This window comes from Saimiri boliviensis, chromosome X (assembly GCF_048565385.1).
Source record: "Saimiri boliviensis isolate mSaiBol1 chromosome X, mSaiBol1.pri, whole genome shotgun sequence".
NCBI classification, from domain to species: Eukaryota; Metazoa; Chordata; class Mammalia; order Primates; family Cebidae; genus Saimiri; species Saimiri boliviensis.
The window spans coordinates 72,507,541-72,531,143 of NC_133470.1; the positions used below are offsets into that span (position 1 = coordinate 72,507,541).

At 35.8% G+C, this 23,603-nt stretch overlaps 1 protein-coding gene across 7 annotated transcripts in view; it reads right to left on the reverse strand.

The window, feature by feature from the left end:
* Nucleotides 1-1,676: 1,676 nt before the first annotated feature.
* CHM (CHM Rab escort protein) overlaps nucleotides 1,677-23,603 on the reverse strand; it is a 193,550-nt gene continuing 171,623 nt past the window's right edge. For all 7 annotated transcript variants that reach the window (XM_074391433.1, XM_074391436.1, XM_003938704.4 and 4 more), the window contains 3 exons: nucleotides 23,500-23,598; nucleotides 17,589-17,749; nucleotides 1,677-8,979 (listed from right to left, as the gene is read on the reverse strand). In XM_074391433.1, coding sequence (XP_074247534.1) covers nucleotides 8,779-8,979; nucleotides 17,589-17,749; nucleotides 23,500-23,598 — 461 coding nt within the window. In that variant the 3' untranslated portion in view covers nucleotides 1,677-8,778. The remainder of the gene's footprint in view (nucleotides 8,980-17,588; nucleotides 17,750-23,499; nucleotides 23,599-23,603) is intronic.

A 23,603-nucleotide genomic window follows, 5' to 3' on the forward strand; every position in this document is an offset into this window, starting at 1 on the left:
GACTACCTCTCTCTCTTTCATTCTCTGACCTGGGAAGACATCAATCAAAGGTAGTAAATTTAAACAGTTGATTTTTAGAGCCCGTGGTTTCAACACATTATAAAACAAATTATATAGGACTCAATTGAATCCTACAGGATCTCTTTTTCAGAAATATTGGAGGGTAGTTATGTTGTAAAGGAAGAAACAATGTACAGGTAGGTTATTATTATTAAACAATAGGCTTTTATCTGTCATTTTAAAAATTTACTATGAAAAATTTTAAACACAATAAAAAATACATAATAGAAACAACTCCCCATATATCATAATCTGTATTTAACCACTGTTAACATTTTGTTATAACTGTTTCATTTATTTTTAAAATATCTAACAGATGTCTTTTAAAAATTAAAATTCTTATTCAACACTATTAATATGAATTCCCTAGTATCAACTGACATCCAGTAAATGTTCGATTCCCTCTGATTGTCTCAAAATGGTCTGAATTTTGTCGTTTTTTTTTTTTTTTTTTTCCAAAGAGGTAATTCGTTCAAAACCAGCTCCACACAAGGTCAGCACATTGCAGTTGTTTGATGTCTCTAAAATCTCCTTTAGTCTGTAACAGTGCTTCCTCCAGTTTTTTTTTTTTTTCCTGTGCCAGTTGTTGATAAAATTGGATCATTTGTCCTGTAGAATTTTACACATTGTATCTTCATGTAGTCTTTTGGCATGCTTTCCTGCCCCCTCATGCCTATAAGCTGGTAGTTAGATCTAAAGGCTTGATTAGATTTAGGTTCATTTTATTTTGGCAAGAATTCTTCCGAGCTAATGCTGTATACTTCCTACTTCCACACACTAGGAGACTTATAATGTCTGCCTTTCTACTTGTAGTAATTTTAAGATTGATCAGTAGGTTTGAGTGATGCCTTTCAACTAGAAGTTTTAGCAGTCATCGATAATCATTGCCTAGGTACATTATTTTATACTGTATTGTTTACAAAAGTTATTTTTCTAATTTTATTATTCCTCATGCAGTCATTAATTGTGATTCTTCTATAAGAAGTTTCCTTCAACAACTACTTGGATATCCTGGAATACAGTCTTTACAGGACATATATGATAATTGCTTCCATTTACTTAGTTTCTAGAACAGAGAGTGCCTTAGCATTCTTCATGGCTGGTCCGTGAGGTTCATTTGCTTTTAGGAGTATCACTGTTCACTCTTGATGTTAAAATGGTCTTATCTATGGCCAGTGGGAGTCCTTTCACATTGGTTATGTTCTTTTGACATGATACCAGTAGCCTTTGCCAATTTTGTAGCTAGAAAATATACAATTTTTAGAATGAGGTAAATGCATCTTGAGTTTATGTTGATTGGGGGGGCATAATTGAAATACAAACACCGAACATATTTAATCTGTACAATTTGATCTGAACATGTGTATACATTGATCTGATTCAAATTAGAGCACAGGGTTTTTACTTATCTTTGTTTATATTAACATTTTCTTCTTCTAAATGTTAATAATCCCATCAACATTATCTATCACAATAAATATTAGCACTATCAACTCCATTCAATAAAGTTTAAGATCTCTTTGTGTTCTCTCCATTTCTTACAATATATACTTAAATACTGTGCATGTATTAATCTGTTTTTTCATTGTTATAAAGAAATGCCTGAGACTGGGCAGTTTATAATGAAAACAGGTTTTATTGTTTCACAGTTCTGCAGGCTGTACAGGAAGCATGATGCTGGAATCTGCTTGTTTCTGGAGAGGCCTCAGGAAACTTACAATCATGGAGGAAGGCAAAGAGGGATGTCACGTGGTGAAAGCAGAAGCAAAAGAGAAAGGGAGGAGGTGCCACACACTTTTAATCAACCAGGTCTCGTGAGAACTCACTCTCTATGGCAAAGAGAGTACCAAGAGGATTGTACTAAACTACTCATGAGAAATATGCCCTTATGATCCAATCACTTCCCACCAGGCCCCATCTCCAATACTAGAGATTACAATTCAACATGAGATTTGGTTGGGGACATATATCCAAGCCATACCAATGCTTTAAAGTCACTTAATTCTACATATAGTTATGCCAACAACTCAATACACGGTTATTAATGGTTTCACATTTTACAGATTGTTTTGGTTTTGAAGTCAAAACTATAAAACAAGGTCTGAAGTGGTCTAGCTTTCATTCTTCCTCCCTGCCTCCACTCTTTCACAATAGGTAACTATTTAAATATGTGTTTTGGAATGCCCCTAACCTTTCTTACACAAAATGCAGATATATACTCATGTTTGTGTATAGAATTCTTGTGTCACTTAAAAGTATATTCTGGTGATCACAGAAGCAGTAGTTTCCTAATTTGATCTTACAAATGCATAGTACTCCATAGTAAGAGATGAATCATAGTTTATGGAACTAGTCACCCATTGATCATTACCTTTCATATTTGAACTGCACTATATAGAACATCAATGTACCTCAAAGTCTGAAGTCCCTATTTTTGGAGGTCCCACATACCACCTAAGAACATGGTGATGGATCATTAAACAGATTCAAATTTGAAACAAAACAATACATGAATACTTGCTAGTTATAAAAACTGTAAAACTAAAAAAAATTATGTAGAATTAGAAGTTTTCTTTTTACTCACCCCTTACCAATACTAATCTCTTCCCAACACAACCAGTTACCACTTTAGTAACTTCCTAAAAACTTCCTATGATAGGCATATATATGTAATAAACACAGAGTTTTGATCTTTACACATATATATTTACCATTCTGTGACTTGGTTTTTAAACATTTTGGATATATATTACATATAGGTGCACCTCACTTTTTACAGCTGTATAGTATTCTATACTATTAACAAATTAAGCCAGTCTCCATTTAATGAACAAATAGGTTATTTCCAAAATTAAATAAAGCCAGTCTCCATTTAATGAACAAATAGGTTATTTCCAAAATTAAATAAAGCCACAAAGCTATAGTGTGGAATCTTGTATTTTGTGTACTTGTACAAAACATATAAGCTAGGTTTTTAGAAATGAAAGTGTTTGGCCAAAGGCTATCTGAATTAAAGTTTTGATAGGTTTTGATTTGCATTTCTGATGCCCAAAGGAAAATTAATCATTCTACAAAAAAGACACATATACACATATATTCATCAATGTGCTATTCACAATAGTAAAGACCTGGTATCAATCCAGGTGGCCATCAATGGTAGATTGGATAAAGAAAATGTGGTATTTACACACCATGCAATGCTATGCAGCCATAAAACAATGAGATCATGGCCTTTGCAGCAATGTGGATGGAGATGGAGGCCATAATCCTAAACAACCTACACAGGAACAGAAAACCCAAATACAGCATGTTCTCACTTGTAAGTGGAAGCTAAACACTGAGCATGTGTAGACATAAACATGGTAATAATAGACAATGCAGACTACTAGAGGAGGGACGGAGAGAGGGAGGGAGGGAGGGAGGGGGACATCTGTTGTAAAACTACTTATTGGGTACTATGTTTTCTGGGTGATGGGATTCATATCCCAAACCTCAGCATAATGTAATATTTCCATGTAATACTCTTTCATATGTACTGCCTGAATCTAAAAGTGGCAACTAAAAAATTTGTAAATATTAAAAATGTCATTTTAATAATTTGCAAAAAAGAGTTTTAACAGGTTCTGCCAAATTGCCCTTTGAATAGGCTGTAACCTGTTTATGTACTTTCTTACTCCCAATGTAATGAGTGTCTTTTCCCCTATATCCTTACCACTCTGGCTAATAGTATTTGGGATTCTGCCAATTTGAAAAGCAAAATACATCTCCTGGGTTTGTGTGCATTTCCTTGATTGTTATGAGACTGGATCTTATTATATAGCTTTAAAATGCTAATTTCCAGAAATTTTAGGATAGTATTGGCATATTAAAATACAATTTTAACACAACTTTGGGCAAAATTATTTTACTTTTAAAAATAAGAGAAAAAATGCTATGTTAATAGTACATACAGAGCAGTAGTTTCTAACGTATTTTAGAAATGGAAACAGAAAACTAAGTGCTAGTATTTCATCTTTTCAAGCTTTACAGAAAATACTCTGCTGAGTTGGTACATTCATGTTATTTTTTTCCCCCACACATAAAAATCCTGAATAGGACAATTCACTGAGGCATCTAGATCAGATACAGTGTCCACCACTAAACAATGTTTCTTTTAGGGGTCAATTGTTTCCTTGGCAGGAGGAAGATTTACACCTGCAAGTCCTATTAACATTAATAGGAGTTATCAGCATAAATTCCCCCTGCAATGATAGACAAAAAGACCCTACAGTTTACCAGGATCCAAGTTCTAATGATTACCTGTCATACTGTTCTCGGAATCATCATCACTAGAAAAAGCAGGCATGGCAACTTGTACCACAAAGGTATCTCATTGCAGCCTCAAAGCTAAACTGTGCATCAATGGAAAAAAAAGTGGCCTTCAAAATGTGAGTTGGGATTCTAAGTGTTAAACCACTTAACCAGTATTTTTTAAAAGCCATCATTAAAGAGAATTCAAACATTTGGAACCATTTTTTTTTTTAAGTGTGAATGAGTTTCAAGGTGCTTGAAGGATAATACAGCTACTTATTTAAAAATTCAATTAATCTTATCTTTCTTAAAATTGATTAATTAATAATCTCACAGATAAACTGCCAGTTTCGAGAGTCCTGTTCTCTTTTTAATGTCTCCTTACTGAGGAAATTTAGACACTACTTGAAATTGACAGAAAATGTCAGCCTGCTTTAATTATTTGACTCAATAGCAAATCATGATTTAATGAATAATTTCTGCATAAAAAGAACATCAGGAATCTCTTATCTATTGCAAATGAGTTGTTGGGGCCTCAAACACCTCAAAGAAAAACATTCAGGTTCTCATTTGCCAAACAGATATGAAAAACATTTCAGATTCTCATCATGTAAGTGAGATGTGAAAACAGTCTGTAGGCAATCAATGTTATTACAAATTCATAGCCCATGCTGCACAGCTTCCACAGCACTGATTCCAAACAGAAAAAGGTCTCATCCACCTTTGTTTGATATTGGCATTAATGTTGGCATCTAGAACAGTTTGCAAAGTAACTCATGCCCCTATATTACTTCACTGCCTTTCTCACAAACTTAACACAGTTGGCAGATGTCAAAAAGCAAAACCGAATATACAGCTTGACAATTAACTATTTAATAGACTAATATTACAACATAAATCAGGTTCAAATCAATCTTCAAATTCTTGGCAAATATAAAAGACGTAAGTACTACAAAATATGATACCATGCCTGAAAAGGATTGAAAAGTCTTTATTTCCTCTGAAAACTTACTGTTACAGTGTATAATTTATGAATATTCATGTATTCATGCTTTTTGAAATACAATAAAATTAGCTGAGTAAAAGACAAATTATTCCAATGTCGATAGCAGTAAATAACTTATTTGCAAGAAAATTATTACAATTCCTATGTAAAGAATCACCAACCACTATTTAGCAATTAAATTTCAACAAATTTTTTTTTGGAACTCTTTAGGACTTTAGACAAAGGCTACCAAGGCTGCCAATCCAGGTAACTATGGCAGTGACAGAAGTCAATCATTAATACTGCCATTACTTTAGACAAAGGGCTGACAATCCCAGACACTAGTTCTAGAAATTACCATCAATATGGCCATTTTAGTATGGACAAATAAATATTATGGGAGATAGGGAAATTGTTACTCCATTTTCCTGTAGAAAAATATATAAATTGACCTTTTCTATATACACATGTATGTATACACATACAGTATATGTTTTTCTGGGCAGGTACACCAACTAGTAAAAAATACAATAGCAACATAGGATAAGGTATTGGTTCTCATACTGATCACTAAACTGAATGATATTATCATTTTTGGTTAATAAGAGGCATGCATAAACATTTTAAATACATGAATCAAAATTCTTTGATAACATTTTTGAAAACATAAATTAGCTACTGAAAATTTTCCACTATGTACAACATATTAATTTTATTAATATGACTTCAAGCTTAAGGTTTTATAACAAAACCAAAAGATTTTTCTTTTTGACTTAAAACTCTTAAGAAATATTTATTTGCAGTAATTAGGATAACTAAAAAGAAAGCTCTAAGAATAATTTCTATTACATTTTGAGGCAACAGGAAGTATCTAAGGTTCTCAAAGTCTTTTAGCAGTTGTATAATACATGAATCGTGTTCAGCAACTTTTAAACATTTCAGTAATATTTAATAAATGACCTGAAAAAGAAATGTTGAGGCTGGCTAATGAATGAAACCGGGTACAATAATGGACCACAAACGATCTCCTTTATTGTTCTACAGATAGGCAGCTGCAGTAAGGCCATCAGAATTTTTGTGGTTATTCTAGGCCTATCCTGATTGTCTGTTTACATGAATGTGCATGCTGCATTCAAGCGGCCTTAACTCTAAGACCATAAGAGTGCAATAACTTTATTGGTAGAATTTACTGCAATTGTATTCAGACTCAATTGTCTCATCTAGTAGAACCTTTTATAATGTATTGCTGATATCCAGAGGCAAGGCCAATACCTGGTACATTAATAGGTATGTATTAGACATTAAGTGCATATGCCCCAGCTGGGTTTCAGGAAACATGATTTGATATTAAAAAAATCTGAATCCCTGTGACGAAGTAGGTTATAAAGTGATCCTACTGTCCTGATTTATGTGACATTATAAAACGGGAAGTAAAGGAAAGGGGTCTAAAGAGATGGGGAGGAGCTGTACACTGGGAGGTAGGAACAGGAGCAGCCTGAGAGGCCAGTAAGTTTAGTTCTTCCATTATTCTGGCTTCCACTATGTCTGCAGGGGGTAGAAAGGAGAGGCATGAGCTACGTTCCTTGGTTCTTTCATTTCCCATGAATCTGTGACATGCTATAGCTAGCTTCCTTTAAGCACATTTCTGAAACCTGGGGAGATCAGGGACCAGCTGCAGTTGAAGTATGTAAGAACTATGTGCTTTACAATGGAGCCATGGCTTACTGATAGATAATATGGGCCGTATCTTGTGAAGAAAAAATTTAGAGTTCATTTATTTATTTACAGGCAATTATAAGACTAAACTATTGCTCAGATAAAGTAGACCATCAGAGCTTGGCCATTTGAGAAAACTCAAATATAGGCAACGTCACTGTAGCTTAGCTAGGTTTGCTGCCTAGGTACAGACCTACCTTTTTTTTCTTTTCTTTTCTTTTTTTTTTTTTTTTTGAGACAGTCTAACTCTGTTGCCCAGGCTGGAGTACAGCGGCACAATCCCGGCTTACTGCAACCTCTGCCTCCCAAATAGCTGGGATTATAGATGCCTGCCATCACACCCAGCTAAAATTTTATATTTTTAGTAGAGGTAGGGTTTTGCCATGTTGGACAGGCTGGTCTCGAACTCCTGACCTCAAGTGATCTAACCACCTCAGCTTCCCAAAGTGCTGGGATTACTGGCAGCCCTAACATTTTTATGTAGCATGTATATTAGGGCTTACCAACTGTCATACTCAATTTGAAGTCCTTGGTGGTTGCAGGTTTACCTACCAGATAAGGAATAGGAACAATTTATAGAGTGTTTTCCTTAGTCACATTTCAAAACCACAATTCTACTTGCTACTATTTTTACTCCTCTGTAAAACTATAAAATACTAATTTAAAAAAGAAATTTTCATTTAAAAAGCTTAATGCAATAAAAATGCTGTGATCTATTTTGTTTGAAGCTGACAGCAGGCAATTATTTCCTGCGTGAGACTTTTGATAATCATCAAGTCAGTGGGAAAATTCTAAAACAATTTTCTTCCAGTGATGCCATACTAAAGATGGCACTGCATTTGTCTTCATAACCATTGTCATATCATACAGTAGGCACGGTACTACTATATATGGAGAAACATACGCTAAGAAGTTAAAACAATTTACCAAATATCATCAGCAGGACAGCCAGGATTAAATTAGGTCTGTAGACAATTAGCCTAGTACTCTAGTTACCTGACAGACAGAACATCCAAATACTCATTGCTATTATGAGTCTATCCATGCCTTTCCTTCCATTCTTTCATTTTTTTATTACTGACCCTTCCCAATATGTAAATAATTTACAAACGAATATCACTGATACTAAAAAAAAACTACTGACTCGTTCATAAACATGTGTAAACACCTTAATATTAGCATTTTCAATGCTTCTCAACATAGAAAGCAAAGCAAAACAAAACAAACACATATTCCAAATACAGGCTTCTATCTAGATTATGATACCTTAGTTTTTCTGTATATGTTTTTATCCTTATGTTATAATGCTGTTATTAATAAACTAATTCAAATAATCAAAGAAAATACATGAGCCGGTTCTGAAAATGTGGCTTTCCAATGAAGACCCAAAGTGGCAAACAAAGTTGTCCTAAAACCACTTAATTATTAACAATGCATAGGATCAATTTCATATCCATAGTCACATTCCTGAGAATCAAATGATTTATAATTTTCATCTGCTAGTTACTCAAGTCTGGTATTTAAAATGAGCAAGTCAATGTGCTTTATAAGTGTTGTGTGTTCTTGGAATGTCCTCTATAAGGAAAATCCCCTTTCGGATTTCTATTACCTATTTTGCCTTATAACTGCTGCTGCTTTTTAACATTTTTCAAACAGTCCTTCTATCAAGCAGGCTCTGAGACCAGTAGAAATTTCCAAAGTGGGGTATTCAGTTTAGTGTGTATCCATTATTCAGAGGGCTCCTCTGGGTTTCCAAGGTTTCCAAGGTTTCTGCTTTCCTTGAGAGTCTCTGAGTTAGCCTCTGGTATGGCATTGGATTCTGAAGCCTCTGGCTGTAAACCGTCTCCATCAAGGACAATGTGTTCAGGATTTGGTGGAGGGGGACAGAAATCTTCATTGGGGCAGATTTCCTGGAAAAGTGTTTCAGCCTGGCCAAAGAAGAAAAGATAAAATCATTTTTGGAAATCAGTTTAAAATGTGTGTGCATTTCTGGCACTAACTAAAAAATTAAGTGTTATCCTTTAAAATTCCCTTAAGCAAGTTTTAGTACTTTATCAGTATACGTAAACTTCTGTAAGTTTGTTTTCAGAATTCTATGACTTCTCCCTTAATTCTATACATGTATTCAGGTCCACTCTTCAAGGATGGCAGTACCCCATCAGGTTCATTAACAAGTGTTCAGACTGCTGAGAACTGAAACACATTCATTCTATGTATCAATAGAAATACAATTTCCTTAATATTATTTTGTATGATTTCTTATAGAGCCTTGATATGGTTTGGTTCTGAGTCTCCATCCAAATCCCATCTCAAATTGTTATCCCCATGTGTTAGGGGGTGATTGGATTAAGGGGCAGCTGCTCCCATGCTGTTCTGGTGACAGTGAGTTCTCACGAGATCTGATGGTTTAAAGTATTTAGCAGTTCCCCCTTTTCTCTCTCTCCTGCCCCGATGTAAGACATGCCTTGCTTCCCCTTCACCTTCCACCATGATTGTAACTTTCCTGAGGCTTCCCCAGTCATGTGGAATTGTGAGTCAATTCAAAATTTTTTTGTTTATAAATTACCTAGTCTCAGATAGTATCTTTATGCAGTGTAAGAGGCACTAATAGAATTGGTACAAGGAATGGGGTACTGCTATAAAGATAACCTGAAAATGTAGAAGTGACTTTGGAATTGGGTAACAGTCAGAGGTAAGAATAGTTTGAAGGGCTCAGAAGAAGACATAAATGTGGGAAATTTTAGAACTTTCTAGAGATTTGCTGAATGGTTTTGACCACAGTGCCAATAGTGATATAGACAATGATATCCAGGCTGAGGTGGATTCAGATGGAGATGAGTAACTTACTGGGAACTGGAGCAAAGGTGACTCTTGCTATGCTTTAGCAAAAAGACTAGTGGCATTTTGTCCCTGACCTAGAGATCTGTGGAACTTTGAACTTGAGAGAGGTAATTTAGGGTATGCAGCAGAAGGAATTTCTTTTTTTTTTTTTTTGAGACGGAGTTTCGCTCTTGTTACCCAGGCTGGAGTGCAATGGCACGATCTCGGCTCACCGCAACCTCCGCCTCCTGGGTTCAGGCAATTCTCCTGCCTCAGCCTCCTGAGTAGCTTGGATTACAGGCATGTGCCACCATGCCCAGCTACTTTTTTGTATTTTTAGTAGAGACGGGGTTTCACCATGTTGACCAGAATGGTCTCGATATCTTGACCTTGTGATCCACCCGCCTCAGCCTCCCAAAGTGCTGGGATTACAGGCTTGAGCCACCACGCCCGGCCGGCAGAAGAAATTTCTAAGCAGCAAAGCATTCAAGAGGTGACCTGGCTGATTCTGAAAGCACTCAGTCATGTGTGTTCACAAAGAGATAGTTTGATATAGGAACTTATGTTTAAAAGAGAAGCAGAGCATAAAGGTTTGGAAAATTTGCATCCTGACCATGTGGGAGAAAAGAAAAACCCATTTTCTGGGGAGGAATTCAAGCTAGCTACAGAAATTTGCATAAGAAATGATGAGCCAAATGTCAATAGCCAAGACAATGTGGAAAAGGTCTCCAGGGCATATCAGAGATCTTCCGTAGAGGGGAAAAATGCTTTTTTAGGTTGGGTGGGCCCAACTGCTCTGTGTAGCCCTAGAATATGGTGTCTTACATCCCAGCTGCTCCAGCTCCAGCCACGGCTAAAAGGAATAAAGGTACACCTTGTACTGTTGCTTCAGAGGGTGCAAGGCCCAAGTCTTGCCAGCTTCCAGGTGATGTTGGGCCTGAGAGTTCACAAAAGACAAGAATTGTCTTTGTGGTTTAGGAGTCTCTGTGTGGATTTCAGAGGATGTTTGCAAATGCCTAGATGACCCAGGAAGAAGTCTGCTGCAGGGGTACAGCCCTCATGGAGAACCTCTGTTAGGACAGTGCTGAAGGGAAATGTGGGCTTGGAGTCCCCATAAAGAGTAACCAATAGGGAACTGTTTAGTGGAGCTAAGAGAGCGCCACAGTCCTCTAGACCCTAGAATAGTAGATCCACCGACAGCTTGCACCACGCACCTGGAAAAGTCACAGGCACTCAATGCCAGCCTGAGAAAGCAGGCACAATGCCTATGCCCTGCAGAGCCACAGGGTTGGAACTGCCCAAGGGCATGGAACCCTAGCCCTTGTATCAGCATGGCCTGGATGTGACGACATGGAGTCAAAGGAGATTTTGGAGCTTTAAGATTCAATGACTGCCCAGCCAGATTTGGGACTTGCATGGGGCCTATGGCCACTTTGTTTTGTCCAATTTCTCCCATTGGGAATGGAAACATGTACCCAATGCCTATATCCCAGTGTATCTTGGAATTAACTTGCTTTTGATTTTACAGGTTCATAGGCAGAAGGGACTTGCCTTGTCTCAGATGAGGCTTTGGATGTGGACTTTTCAGTTAATGCTGGAATGAGTTAAGACTTTGGTGGGCTTTTGGGAAGGCTTGACTGCTTTTGAAATGTGAAAAGGACATGAGATTTGGGAATGGCCAGGGTCAGAATGATATGGTTTAGCTGTGTCCCCACCCAAATCTCATGTGAAACTGAAATTCACAAGTACTGGGGAGGGACATAGTGGGAGGTGATTGGATTATGGAGGCAGTTTTCCCCATGCTGTTCTTGTGATAGTGACTTCACAAAAGTTCTGATGGTTTAAAAGTGTTTGGCCATTCCCTCTTCACTTTCTCTCTCCTGCTGCCATTTAAGACATGTCTTCCTTTCCCTTTGCCTTCCACTGTAATTTTACATTTCCTGAGGCCTCCCCAGCCATGAGGAACTGTCAGTCAATTAAACCTCTTTAGCAGCTATGTGATTTGGGGAATGTTTACTCAATTTCTGAGCTTTGGCTTCCTTATCTATAAAACGTCAGAGAGTAAGCCAGCATATATGGTAGCTATTTTCATTATTACTAATAATAACATAAGTAAAAATGTCAAGATTTAAGCTGAACTTATTAGTATGATAGTGAGGTAATGTATTCTCTCCCCAGGTCCACAAGGGGGCATAGTTTCAAGGGCAAGAACTTCTCAGTGCCAGGCGTCCCCCACCTCTTCATCAGGGAATTAGAGGTCTTTAAGTTTTCCCGCACATGGGAAAGAATCAAAGATCAATCACTTAAGTGGAAGTTTAAAGGAACTCCTTTCATTGGTCAAAGGGCTTGGATAGGGTGGGAATTCCTCCCAGGTTAAAAGTCCCTGTCCCGATATCTGGCCAGACTCCATGTCTGGATCCCCTTCCACAACCTTCGTGAAAGCTTTCCTCTCGTATCTTTTTCTCTCTCTGCCTAAATACATCACTTTTTGCAACAACTCTTTGGGATCAGATATTTACTTGTGAGCGCACTACGCCCGGAACGGTCCCCTCTCCCATTCTTGGTTGAGTGAGAGACCAACAGCCTGGAAGAACAGCCTATCAGGAAGCAAGCTAAGCCTCCCCTGGGTCCTGGAACCTGGCAACAATAGGGTAACAGAATAAAAAACTTCAAGGGTATGTTTTTGGACATGCCAATTACTACAATTTTTTTAAGTGTTTAAATACTTAATTGGCAAAAACTGTATATATTCAAGGTGTCCAAGGTCATTTGATACACTTATACAGGGTGTAATGATTACCACAATTAAGTTAAGATGTCCATCACCACCAATAGTTACCACTGTGTGTGTGTCTGTGTGTGTGTGTGTGTGTGTGTGTGTGTGTGTGTGTGTATTTGTTGTAAGAATACTTAAAATCTGCCCTCCTGTCAAATTTGAATGTAAGAATCCCATCATTTATGACAAGATGAATGAACCTGGGGGACATTATGCTAAGTGAAATAAGCCAAAACACAGAAAGACAATTACCACATGATCTCACTTATATGTGGAATCTAAAAAAGTTGAGTGTGGTTGCCAGGGGTTGGGGAGTGACGAGTTGTTGGTTTAAGTGTACAAACTTTCAGTTATAAGTTCTGGGGATCTAATGTACAGCATGGTGACTACAGTAAATACTGTAACACTGCATTTTTTTTTATTGTAGCTATTTGGAAATTAAACATTACAGATCCCTGTCTGTGCTCTCCATCCTGGGAACTCACCATACTCCTTTGCTAGAGACACACAGAACCTACAGAGGTAGGACCTAGGTTAAACAAAGCCATTACCTCATATGTCATTCCCCTAATGGTCTTTTTGTCTTATATCTCTATCTTTACTGTCTGTACAAGTTCTCCCTCCCTTTTCCCCTCTGCATGCAAACCATCATCAAATTCTATCAATTTTATCTTCTATCTCTTAACTTCATCTGCTCCTTCCCCATTGACATAGCCCAGGCATGCACCATCTTTCACCCAGATGACTGCAATAGACTTAGTATTGGACTGGGCTCCTTGCCTCTAGAGTTCCCCCATATAATCCATCTCCATGCTACCCTCAGATGGGTCTGTGGAAAATAAAATTCTGTTTATTCCATTTTGGTTTAAAATTCTTCAATGACTCCCCATCACCAGTAAGGTAACATCCAAGATCCCTACTACAGAAAATAAAAGCCATCTGACACACACCTTCTCTGATCTTATCATATACCACTTCATCTAACCTTCACCTCTCAAACTTCTTACTTTACTAATCCCTTTATTTGTATGAAACGAGACACCATGATACTTATGTTTACATCCTGGGCTGGTACCAGTGTTATTCTTTACACCCACAAAGTTTCAATTCTACTATCTTTGATTTAGATGAAGAATTGCTACTCATCTATTACACCCCTCTCTGAAAGGTTCTCTGACTTCTAGATTGGGCTCATTGCTCCTCTGCATTACTTCTAGACTTTGGATATATTAGTACATATACCACACTACACTATCATTTGTTTACATGCCTTTCTCCTTTACCTAACAGTGATTCCTCCAGGATGAGAAATATTTTTAGTCAACTGTGGATCCTTATTGCCTTGGCATAAAATGGAATGTCAGTAGTATGTAATACAAATATTAAGTATAAATATAATTATATTACTACTAATACTTTTACTTCTATGCCAGTTCCTCTGTGTTTGACACCTTGTCTCCCTGTGCCTCCTCTCCATAGAATAGATTTTACCCTGAACTCCAGTCTCTGTGGCTGGAACCCACACCATATGCTTCCATCTATCCTGTCATGCACTACCTGACTCCTAAGATTAGCACCAATTGCAGCTTGTCACACTACTCTTCCTTGTGTTCTACCTGCTTATGAAACTCCCACCTTTAGCCCATCTGCCCTGGCCCTTGTTGATGCCAATTTCCTATAGTTGGAGTCCACCCCAAATCTCTCCTCTAACTGCTGGAACTTCTTAGGATCAACTTTCCTGCTCTGGAAAGTGCATCTAATGCTTCTTGGACTGCTGCATTTTGTTTTCCAACTAAACCTAGTTCTAAGCGCAGAATAGTTCATTGGCAACTTTTCCTCCTCTTTACTGTTTCTGAGCCAGAAGTTAGCTCAAAGCATAAAGTGTTTCAGGTGGTTAAAAAATTGGAAAGGGCTAATTATATTGTGACTTGGTGTGCTCATACTGAGAAGTACAGAGAGAACAAAGTGAATTATTTAAAATATTTCTATGTTAAATTAACATATATTTACACAAAACAAAAATAAACATTTCGTCAATATAGTACTTTAACGTTTTTAGGATATACGCCTACTTATAACTGAATGTAGCACATAACAATCACTGGGTGAGTGTACCAGCGCTGTGATCCAAAAGAGCTGAGTTTAATTCTTGGCTCAAGAACTTACTAGCTATGTGACCTTTGGACAAGTTATTTAGCCCCTTTAGGACTTAGCTTCCTTATCTATAAACGGGCATATCATAAATACTTATCTCGTAGGATTGTTTTCAGGATCACGTAAGATAATATGTATGAGATGCCAAGGATAGTATCTGACTCATAGAAAGTGCTCAAATGAATGACAGCTACAGAAAATATGACATCTAAAATTGCCCTCTCAAAGGCTTAGAAAACAAACAGCACTACAGTATGTGAGCAACTAGATTGTTCAATCTATAAAGCTAGCTCTCAACTTAATAATGGGCTGTGTATTAAATGTCATAAGTGACTGGCTAATTTGTCCATAAAATAATGTTCTAAATGGTGGTTAGGTTGCTAGCCCAGCTGAACATCGGCCAATTTAACCTATTTTATACCTGAAGCAAAATACAAAGAGTATGGTGCTATTTATTCCTGTTCCCATAGTAGTGACATCTCCTAGAGGGTGGGGCTCCTGAAGGAGTGAGCTATCAATGTCTTGGGAATGAGGACTATGGACCTGTCCATGAGTATATTTGGGTACCTAGAATACGACATCTACCAAGGAAAGAGATGACAGATGTCAGTTTCAGAAAAATAAAAACAAAACTGAAGCAACATAAAATACAAAAATGAGCAAGTCATAGAAAGAATCACAATTATCACTTAGGTTCGTATCATGGTGACATTAGAGAATGTCTTGGAGGCCAGGAGTGCACAATTTGAACTTGTGGGTATTAAAGACAGATCATGCTTTTGGTGCCTCTTCAAATCATAAAGAGTTCCCTATGAACACAAATCATAAACAGTTTCCTATGAACACAGGTTTACATTACTCAATCTCTATACATTTGACATGCCTCTTCATGCTTTTGGTGCCTCTTCAAATCATAAAGAGTTGCCTATGAACACAAATCATAAATAGTTTCCTACGAACACAGGTTTACATTACTCAATCTCTATACATTTGACAAATAAGATGTAAACTTGCCAACTGGTAAAATGAAGTATTTCGTTTTGTTGTTGTTGTTGTTTTTTAATGAATCTACACGGGCTTGTATTTTCTACATAAACAAAGTCTAGGTGATATTCTGAGAGCTTTTATGGGTAATATTCTTCATTTGGAAAACATCGATCACTGGAAATCACCAATTAGTGACTGACATAATTACAGGGTGATCAGGAATTAGCATGTAGTTTATCCGAATACACTAGCTACTTACAAATATTGTCAATGCTCTTTAAAGTAGGCATTATATTTTCCCCAAACAGATATATGAGATTAAAAGCTATATAACAAATTTAAAACTACTTAACGTTTAATAACATATTAGTTCCAAAATTAGCACTATACTCTTTTCTACTATTAATAGCATGTTACCTCTGAAGGTTACCTTCTTGAGAAGCAAATTACCTCATGATAAAATTATCCTTCAATTATAATCTTCTAGCATGCAGTTTAGATGTTTAGATTACATTAGTACTTGTATTATAAGCCCTTACTTAAATTTTTTTGGTTAAAAAAAATTAAAATTCATTTAGGGATTAAAAAATGACCTAAGCTACCTTGCTAAAAACTTGTTGGCAATTTCTGCTTGCAAATCATTAGAACATCAAAGTAAAAAATGACTTGAATATTTCAAGCTATAAATGCAGAATTTCAACTATCTTGGGTTCTTCGTAAACTAACAGAATGAATGATGGATCAGAGATGTGACGTCCTGCTTTGGTTTGGTGTCAATAGCTGAATATGATTATCCAGGATCACTATCAGGCACTGAAGAAAACACACAGGAACTCTAGAAAATAACTGCAGATGTCTGCATCCTCATTATTGTCATAGCCTTGCTACTATGACTCAAAATTAGATTACGAGACATTTGTTCCTATAAGATCCTTGCCATTGGTGGGAATGAAAGTGCCATCTGTGGTCTAAGGACAATGTTAAATAACCCATTTATTGACTTAATTGACAGATGTGCCAATTCTAAAGTTTAGAAATGTGTCTCAAAAAATATTTTTTTTTTTTTTTCCATCCTGTCTAGGGCAGAGAACTATATCTGTATATACATATCAATCTTCAGCTTAATGGAATCAGGCCTCACTTTGAGGAGCTTGTATCAGCCTGTGCCTCTTCTTAGCCCTGCTTAGGATGGCTATCACAGACTTCCACCTTGCTTTATAATAGTCCTCAGCAGCAGTAATGGTAGCTCTTGGGACACGAACTTGTGTCAAAACATTAATGGAATCATGTTAACTATACAAAACTACACTATTACTTCTTTTCTATGAATTAAAACAATGCATTAAGACTACTGTAAAATTAATTCTATATGCCTTATTAGTTACAACCTTCTTGAAATGAGTCAGTTTACCAAGAAAAATAATTTAGGTATTTCAAAATAATATACCAATAGTCCAACTGTTTAAATTAGAAACAATGTTTCTTTAGAATATTGGCATTATAAATTCTTACTTATGAATATGTATTTTTAACATCTTCCATCCTTATTCCCACAATGGAAATCATAAAAAATCTCTGTAATTCAATATTTTATTCAATAAATTGAAAATACCTGACCTTGAATTTAAAGTATATTTAAAGAAGCTTTGTAGGTCATAGAAAAAACTTTTGGGCGAATTAGAAATGTGGTATTAATGAGAGAGATGCTTTTCTAGACTTTTCTCTCCTCCCAGAAGAAAAAACCGTTTCCCAACCATACCAAAATGTTAATACAAAGCTGAGAAACATCAATAGCCTTACCTGTTTAACTGCATTATCATTTCCTAAACCACAATCTGGGCCAGAGCAGACATAAACGTTGGGTGGTAAATCATTATAACAGCTCCTGCTGATGTCCGACGAATCTCTCATATTGAAGTAAAGAGCCCACAGAATTCTTGGCTTTTCAACTTGTTCATTTTCTAAATGTAGAAATAAATTCTATTTACATTCTACAATACGATATACTTGTCAATTACTACACTATGTAGCCTATTAATGATTAAGCCATGACTAGACATTGTAGTAAATCAGAGCTTTGTATGTAAACAATTAGTAAATTTGCATCTGCACACTCTATTTTGATTAGTAAGTTAATTAAATTTTACTCCATTCATGCTCCTTTGGACTTCTATTACTTCTTCTCACTAGTATCAAAGTGGTTATGATCACATTCATCCTTAAACTTTCCCTATAAAGAGAGAAGACAACATAAATTGATTTTCTTATGCTTCAAATGGACAAGCCAACTTGATAAATTATATAGTAAGTCAATAGTATATACAGATGAAATGTCCAGGATAAGCAGGAAGTTGGTTAGACAGTTACCTAGGGCTGAAGAGAATTGGGGGCAAATGGAGGGTGATCACTAATGGGTATGACATTTCTTTCGAGGGTAATGGAAATGTTCTAAAACTGATGGTGGTAATATTTGGACAATTCTATACATATACTAAGAAACACTGAATTTTATACTTCAAATGGGTGAATCATATGGTATAGAATGGTATCTCATTAAAGTTATTATTTAAAAAATAGTAAAAACAGGATTAAAACTTTGTTGTCCTAACTCACATTCTAATGCTTTTTCTTATCGGATTAAAAAAATTAATGGTAACCAACAAATATCAAAAACGAAGTCATAACAGTAAATGTCATTTTGAGCACATTTTCTCTCATTTAAGAGCATGTGTCTATTATGCATGTTAGGCATTGCGCTACGAGCTGAGTATATGCAGATGAAGTAGACTCAGTTCTTACTCTCCCTCCATTTTTTGTTCCCTAATTCAGGGCCTAGCACACAACAGATGCTCAATAAATAACTTCTGAATTGATGTTATCCATACTTTTAGGTATGACCAAATACGATGTACTTATAAAAAGGCCCAACACTATTAATCTCAATGCATAAAGCCTATTTCTTGCTAACTTGATAATCATTTATTTGCCCCTCCTCTTTAAAATTCTTATCATTTTCTTTGTTTGAAAACATAAAATATTGCTGTTAATACATTCATTGACTAAAGAGTTTTCTTTAGACTGAATCTGAACATAACTTCAAATTTTGTACAATAATGGGTGGTTATGAAGACTGCCCAAGACCATGAGGCACCTCATGAATCATAAAGAAAATCCTAAAGGCATAATTATCTCATTAATTACTATTATTTAATTGGTAACCAACGTAGAGAAATTTTTACCTAAATGCAGTATTCAATTAACAAGAAAGCCCTATTACCCACATCAGGATAAACAAAATTTTATTACATTTAATTTACAGTATCTGCACTGTAAGAACACCAAATAAGTTATTTTCCTAGTTCATCCTGAATAATCCGTAATTATTAGTGCAATAGGATGAAGAAACTCTGAGTGGAAGAAATGATCGCCTAAGACGGTCCTTTCTAAAAGTGCTAAGACCTACGAGTCATCTAAGATATCACTAACTTTATATAGGAACATATTAGGTGGCTAAATCTATTTACTGACAAAATAAAGGAACATAAGAAATTAACATTTCGTAGCTAACACCAAATGGCTCTTAGAAAATTGATTAGTAAGTTTAATTACATGAATCTTATGGGAAGACACTTAAATGAATCGCCTATGGTTTGGGACACCAGACTTGGGGAGCACTGCTAACAAGCAGGCTAAGGTCTGGAAAGTCTTTAATATTGCCCAGCCCATTTCTAAGCATATACTAGGAGAGCTTATCTTGCATTTCATTAATGATCCAGCTCAAAAGAATGCTCCACTTAATAAAAGTTGGAGGAAGTTAATAATCTAATAGATTAATTCAACTTAATTTCATAGAGGTTGAGCCTAAGGTGAAAAACTGACATAGGCTGAAGATAAGTGCTCTGGATTCAAGGGCATTATCAGGTTTTGACCTTAAAACCTTCAAGAGATATATAATTGCTTCATCTTTCTTTGAGGTCAACTGGAAGGCAAAGAGATAGCTGGAAAAATAGCATGCAGTTGTGAAGCGCAAAACTGTCAAAAAATATTAAAGTTGCTGAGCTTCGGCTAAGAGTGCATCACAAGTTGCCAGGGGTAAAACTGGTTTCCTGCAGTAGCTCATTTCATTCAATTTGATAGTAAGAAGGACTAAAGATGTAATAGGTAATTTAGAATAAAATCTTGGGCAAATTAAACTGGAGTAAGTATAGAATACGGTAGGCAGAAGGAAAACAACTATAGCACAACAAATAAAAAAGCAAGAAATGGTGTCACAGTTGCATACCATGTTTAGGGATAGAGTAAACTATGCCAGTCATACTGGCAGAGTGGTGGAGACCGCCATAGCCCTGACTGAGTCTGGACACAGCACACAGAAAGGAATTAAGATATTTGCCTTCACAGCCCAACAATTACTTAACACACTAGCTATGGACTTAAAACTACACCTATAAGGGAAATTGCTGTTTTTAGGCAGTGGTGTTCTTTGAGACAGAAAATGAGTGAGATGCTTCACTGACAATATGATTATTTTTATACCTAGAAAATCCTAAAGACTCCACCAAAAGGCTCCTTGAATTGATAAACGACTTCAGTAAAGTTTTAAGATATTAAAATCAGTAGGATTTCTATACACTAATAATAATCAAGCAGAGCTAAATGAAGAATGCAATCCCATTTACAATTGCCACAACAAATATTTACAAGTCATGTATCTGATAAGGGATTAATATCCGGAATATGTAAAGAACTCCTAAAACTCAACAAAAACAAAAAATCCAATTAAAAAACTGTGCAAAGGACATGAATAGATATTTCTCCAGAGAAGACAGACAGATGGCCAATAAGCTCTTGAAAAGATGTTGAGTATCACTAATCATTGGGAAAAAGCAAAGCAAGACTACAATAAGATACCACTTCACACGTACTAGGATGGCTATTACACAGATTTTTTTAAAAAGGTGACTAGGCTGGCTTTCACAGGTTTATGAAGCACATAGAATGTAGAATTCAAATATAAAGAAAAAGAAAATAAGGCCAAATAATGTTATTTCTTTGGTACATGTTTTAAACTAAAATACTTACAATGCTCTAAAGCATGAGGTATTATATGAACATCAAATAATCAAAACATAATAATACAGGCCATCAGTCTGTGAAAATAGGGGTTTCTGCTTCAGAGAAGAATGTGCTTTAATGTATTAAAAGTTCATATTGCTCATAAAGTTCCTTCTTCCTCATGTAGGCAGGAAAATGAATTGAGTTCTCTTCTCCAGGTGACTTTGCCTCTTTGACCTGCCATGGCCCAGTGCTCACTTTATCTGGTGATTCATTTTCAATAACTCCAACAGTATTTGTTCTGACATTTTAATTAAAATATGACCACTACCTCATCCTGATGACAAAAAGGCCTATGTGTCAGTGAAAACTAGCTTTTCAGTGCCTCAGTGCACCTGAGGACCCCTCTGAGCACATAGTTCTTACCAAAGAATTCCTCTCAGGTTCTAAACAATACATCATTTCAATATGGAATCACTTTAAGATTAATGTTTAAAAATCTAAAATGGCTAGAAGATGCTAAGTAATGAACATGTAATTTCCCCCAGCTTGATTTTTTTAAAAAGAAAATTAAATGGATTTAAAAAGTGAAGAGTAATGATATGATTCATATTTAGTGCATTATTTGAGACTACTACACAATGAAATTACAACATAAGAATTATTTAAAATTTCAGAAATAATTAAGAAATTCAGGTTTTCTACACAAAGTATAGCTGCAATTAACACCAAAGAAAAAACTATGACTCCATATTAGTTTTAGAAAGATTACCATGTATTTTACCTTGGCAATCAAATATTTAATAATCCAGACATTTACATGATACTTTCAATAAAGAAAATACATATAAGCAATTTATAAATTAATAAATTATGACTAAAATAATTTAATTTATAAATTAACTCCCAAACTAAAGGGAAGTTTTCAGATTCGAAGACTTTATTTGGGTAGATGACAGAAAAAATAATAATTGATATTAGCTCCTGAAAACAGAGCAGGTTCATTATGTTAAGTGAAATAAGCCAGGCACAGAAAGACGAACTTAGTATTTTCTCACTTATTTGTGGAAGCTAAAATTAAAACAATTTCATTCATGGACATAGAGTGTACAATGATGGTTGTCAGAGGCTGGGATGGGTAATGGGGAAGGAAGAGGAAAAAGTAGCGATGGTAAAAGGGTGCAAAACATAAATAGAATGAATAAGCTCTAGCATTTGATAGTACAACAGGGTAAGTACAGTCAGCCAGCAATAATTTACAGTGAGCTTTGAAATAACTAAAAGAGTATAACTGGAATGTCTGTAACACTGAGAAATGATAAATGCTTGAAGTGATGAGTATCCCATTTACCATGATGTGATTACTATACAATGTATGATTGTATCAATACACGTCATGTACCCAATAAATATATACACCTATTATGTACTCATAAAATTTTAAAAAAATTAAAGAACAGTTTGTCTTCATATGTAAATAAGCACCCCTCCTGTGCATTAGAAAATAAACAACACTCATAGGGAATGAGCTAAAAGGAAACAGAGTAAGAGTAAGTATGAGTAAATAAATGGTTGTATGAACAAAGTGACATGCAAAGAAAACAAAGACATAAATCAATGGAAGAAGGTGACCAAGATTCAAGTGCACATGTAAATCCTATAATAAAAATCACCTTCACTTCATATAATGAAGATCCAACAGGCTTCTTTTATCATTTACACAGAAAATATGCCCTACTTTCTCCATTCACAGCTACAAGTGCTACCTTATTATATAGGGAGAAAAGCTTTAAAATGTGTTTCCCCCATGAATAAGTAGCACATACACTTTTGGGAGCTAAGTATTTATTAAATCACTAGCACATTGTGTATTAAAAGACTATTAGAGGACAAGTGTGGTGGTTCACTGTGCCTGTAATTCTAGCAATTTGGGAGGCTGAGGCAGATGGATCACCTGAGGTCGGCAGTTCCAGACCACCCTGGCCAACACGGTGAAATGTTCTCTCTACTACAAATACAAAGATCAGCCAGGTGTGGTGGTGCACACCTGTAGTCCTAGCTACTTGGAGGCTGAGGCAGGAGAATCACTTGAACCTGGGAGGTGGAGGCTGCAGTGAGCTAAGATCGCAGCACTGTACTCCAACCAGGGCAACAGAGTGAGACTTTTTGTCTCAAAAAAAAAAAAAACACAAAGACTATTAGATGAGAAAGGATTTCAACATTGCCAATTAATATTTTAATCCGTTAGTTGAATCTTTTTTCCTTAAAGGAAGATACATTTTGCTGATAAAGGAATATGTGCTTTTTGTACAACCCTTGTAAAATAAAGAAAATTATAAGAAAAATTACCCATAATTCCACCAAAATTGATTTTCTAACAATCTTTCTGTGTAATTATGCATGTAAATGCATATTTTCTGTGCTTATTTATATGTTTTGTGTGTGTATGATGTATATATTTCCTTTAACATTGTAGAGTGAACATTTTCCCACATATTTAGGCAGACACTGTGCTCAACCACCTTACTAAAACATGTGAATTGTTGTTGAATACATCATATTTCAGTTCAGGTTGCAGAAACTTTCAGGATATGTCTAAGAAGATTATGATGGTTACATTACCTTTCCATCATGAGTCATCAATTATTTTTCTTACCTATCTCCACTTCAGTATATGGAATAAACAATTTCTGCACAACTGGTTCTAAATCTTCTCTTGCTGTTTTAGAAGACGTACACGTCAAATGAACTAAATCTGTT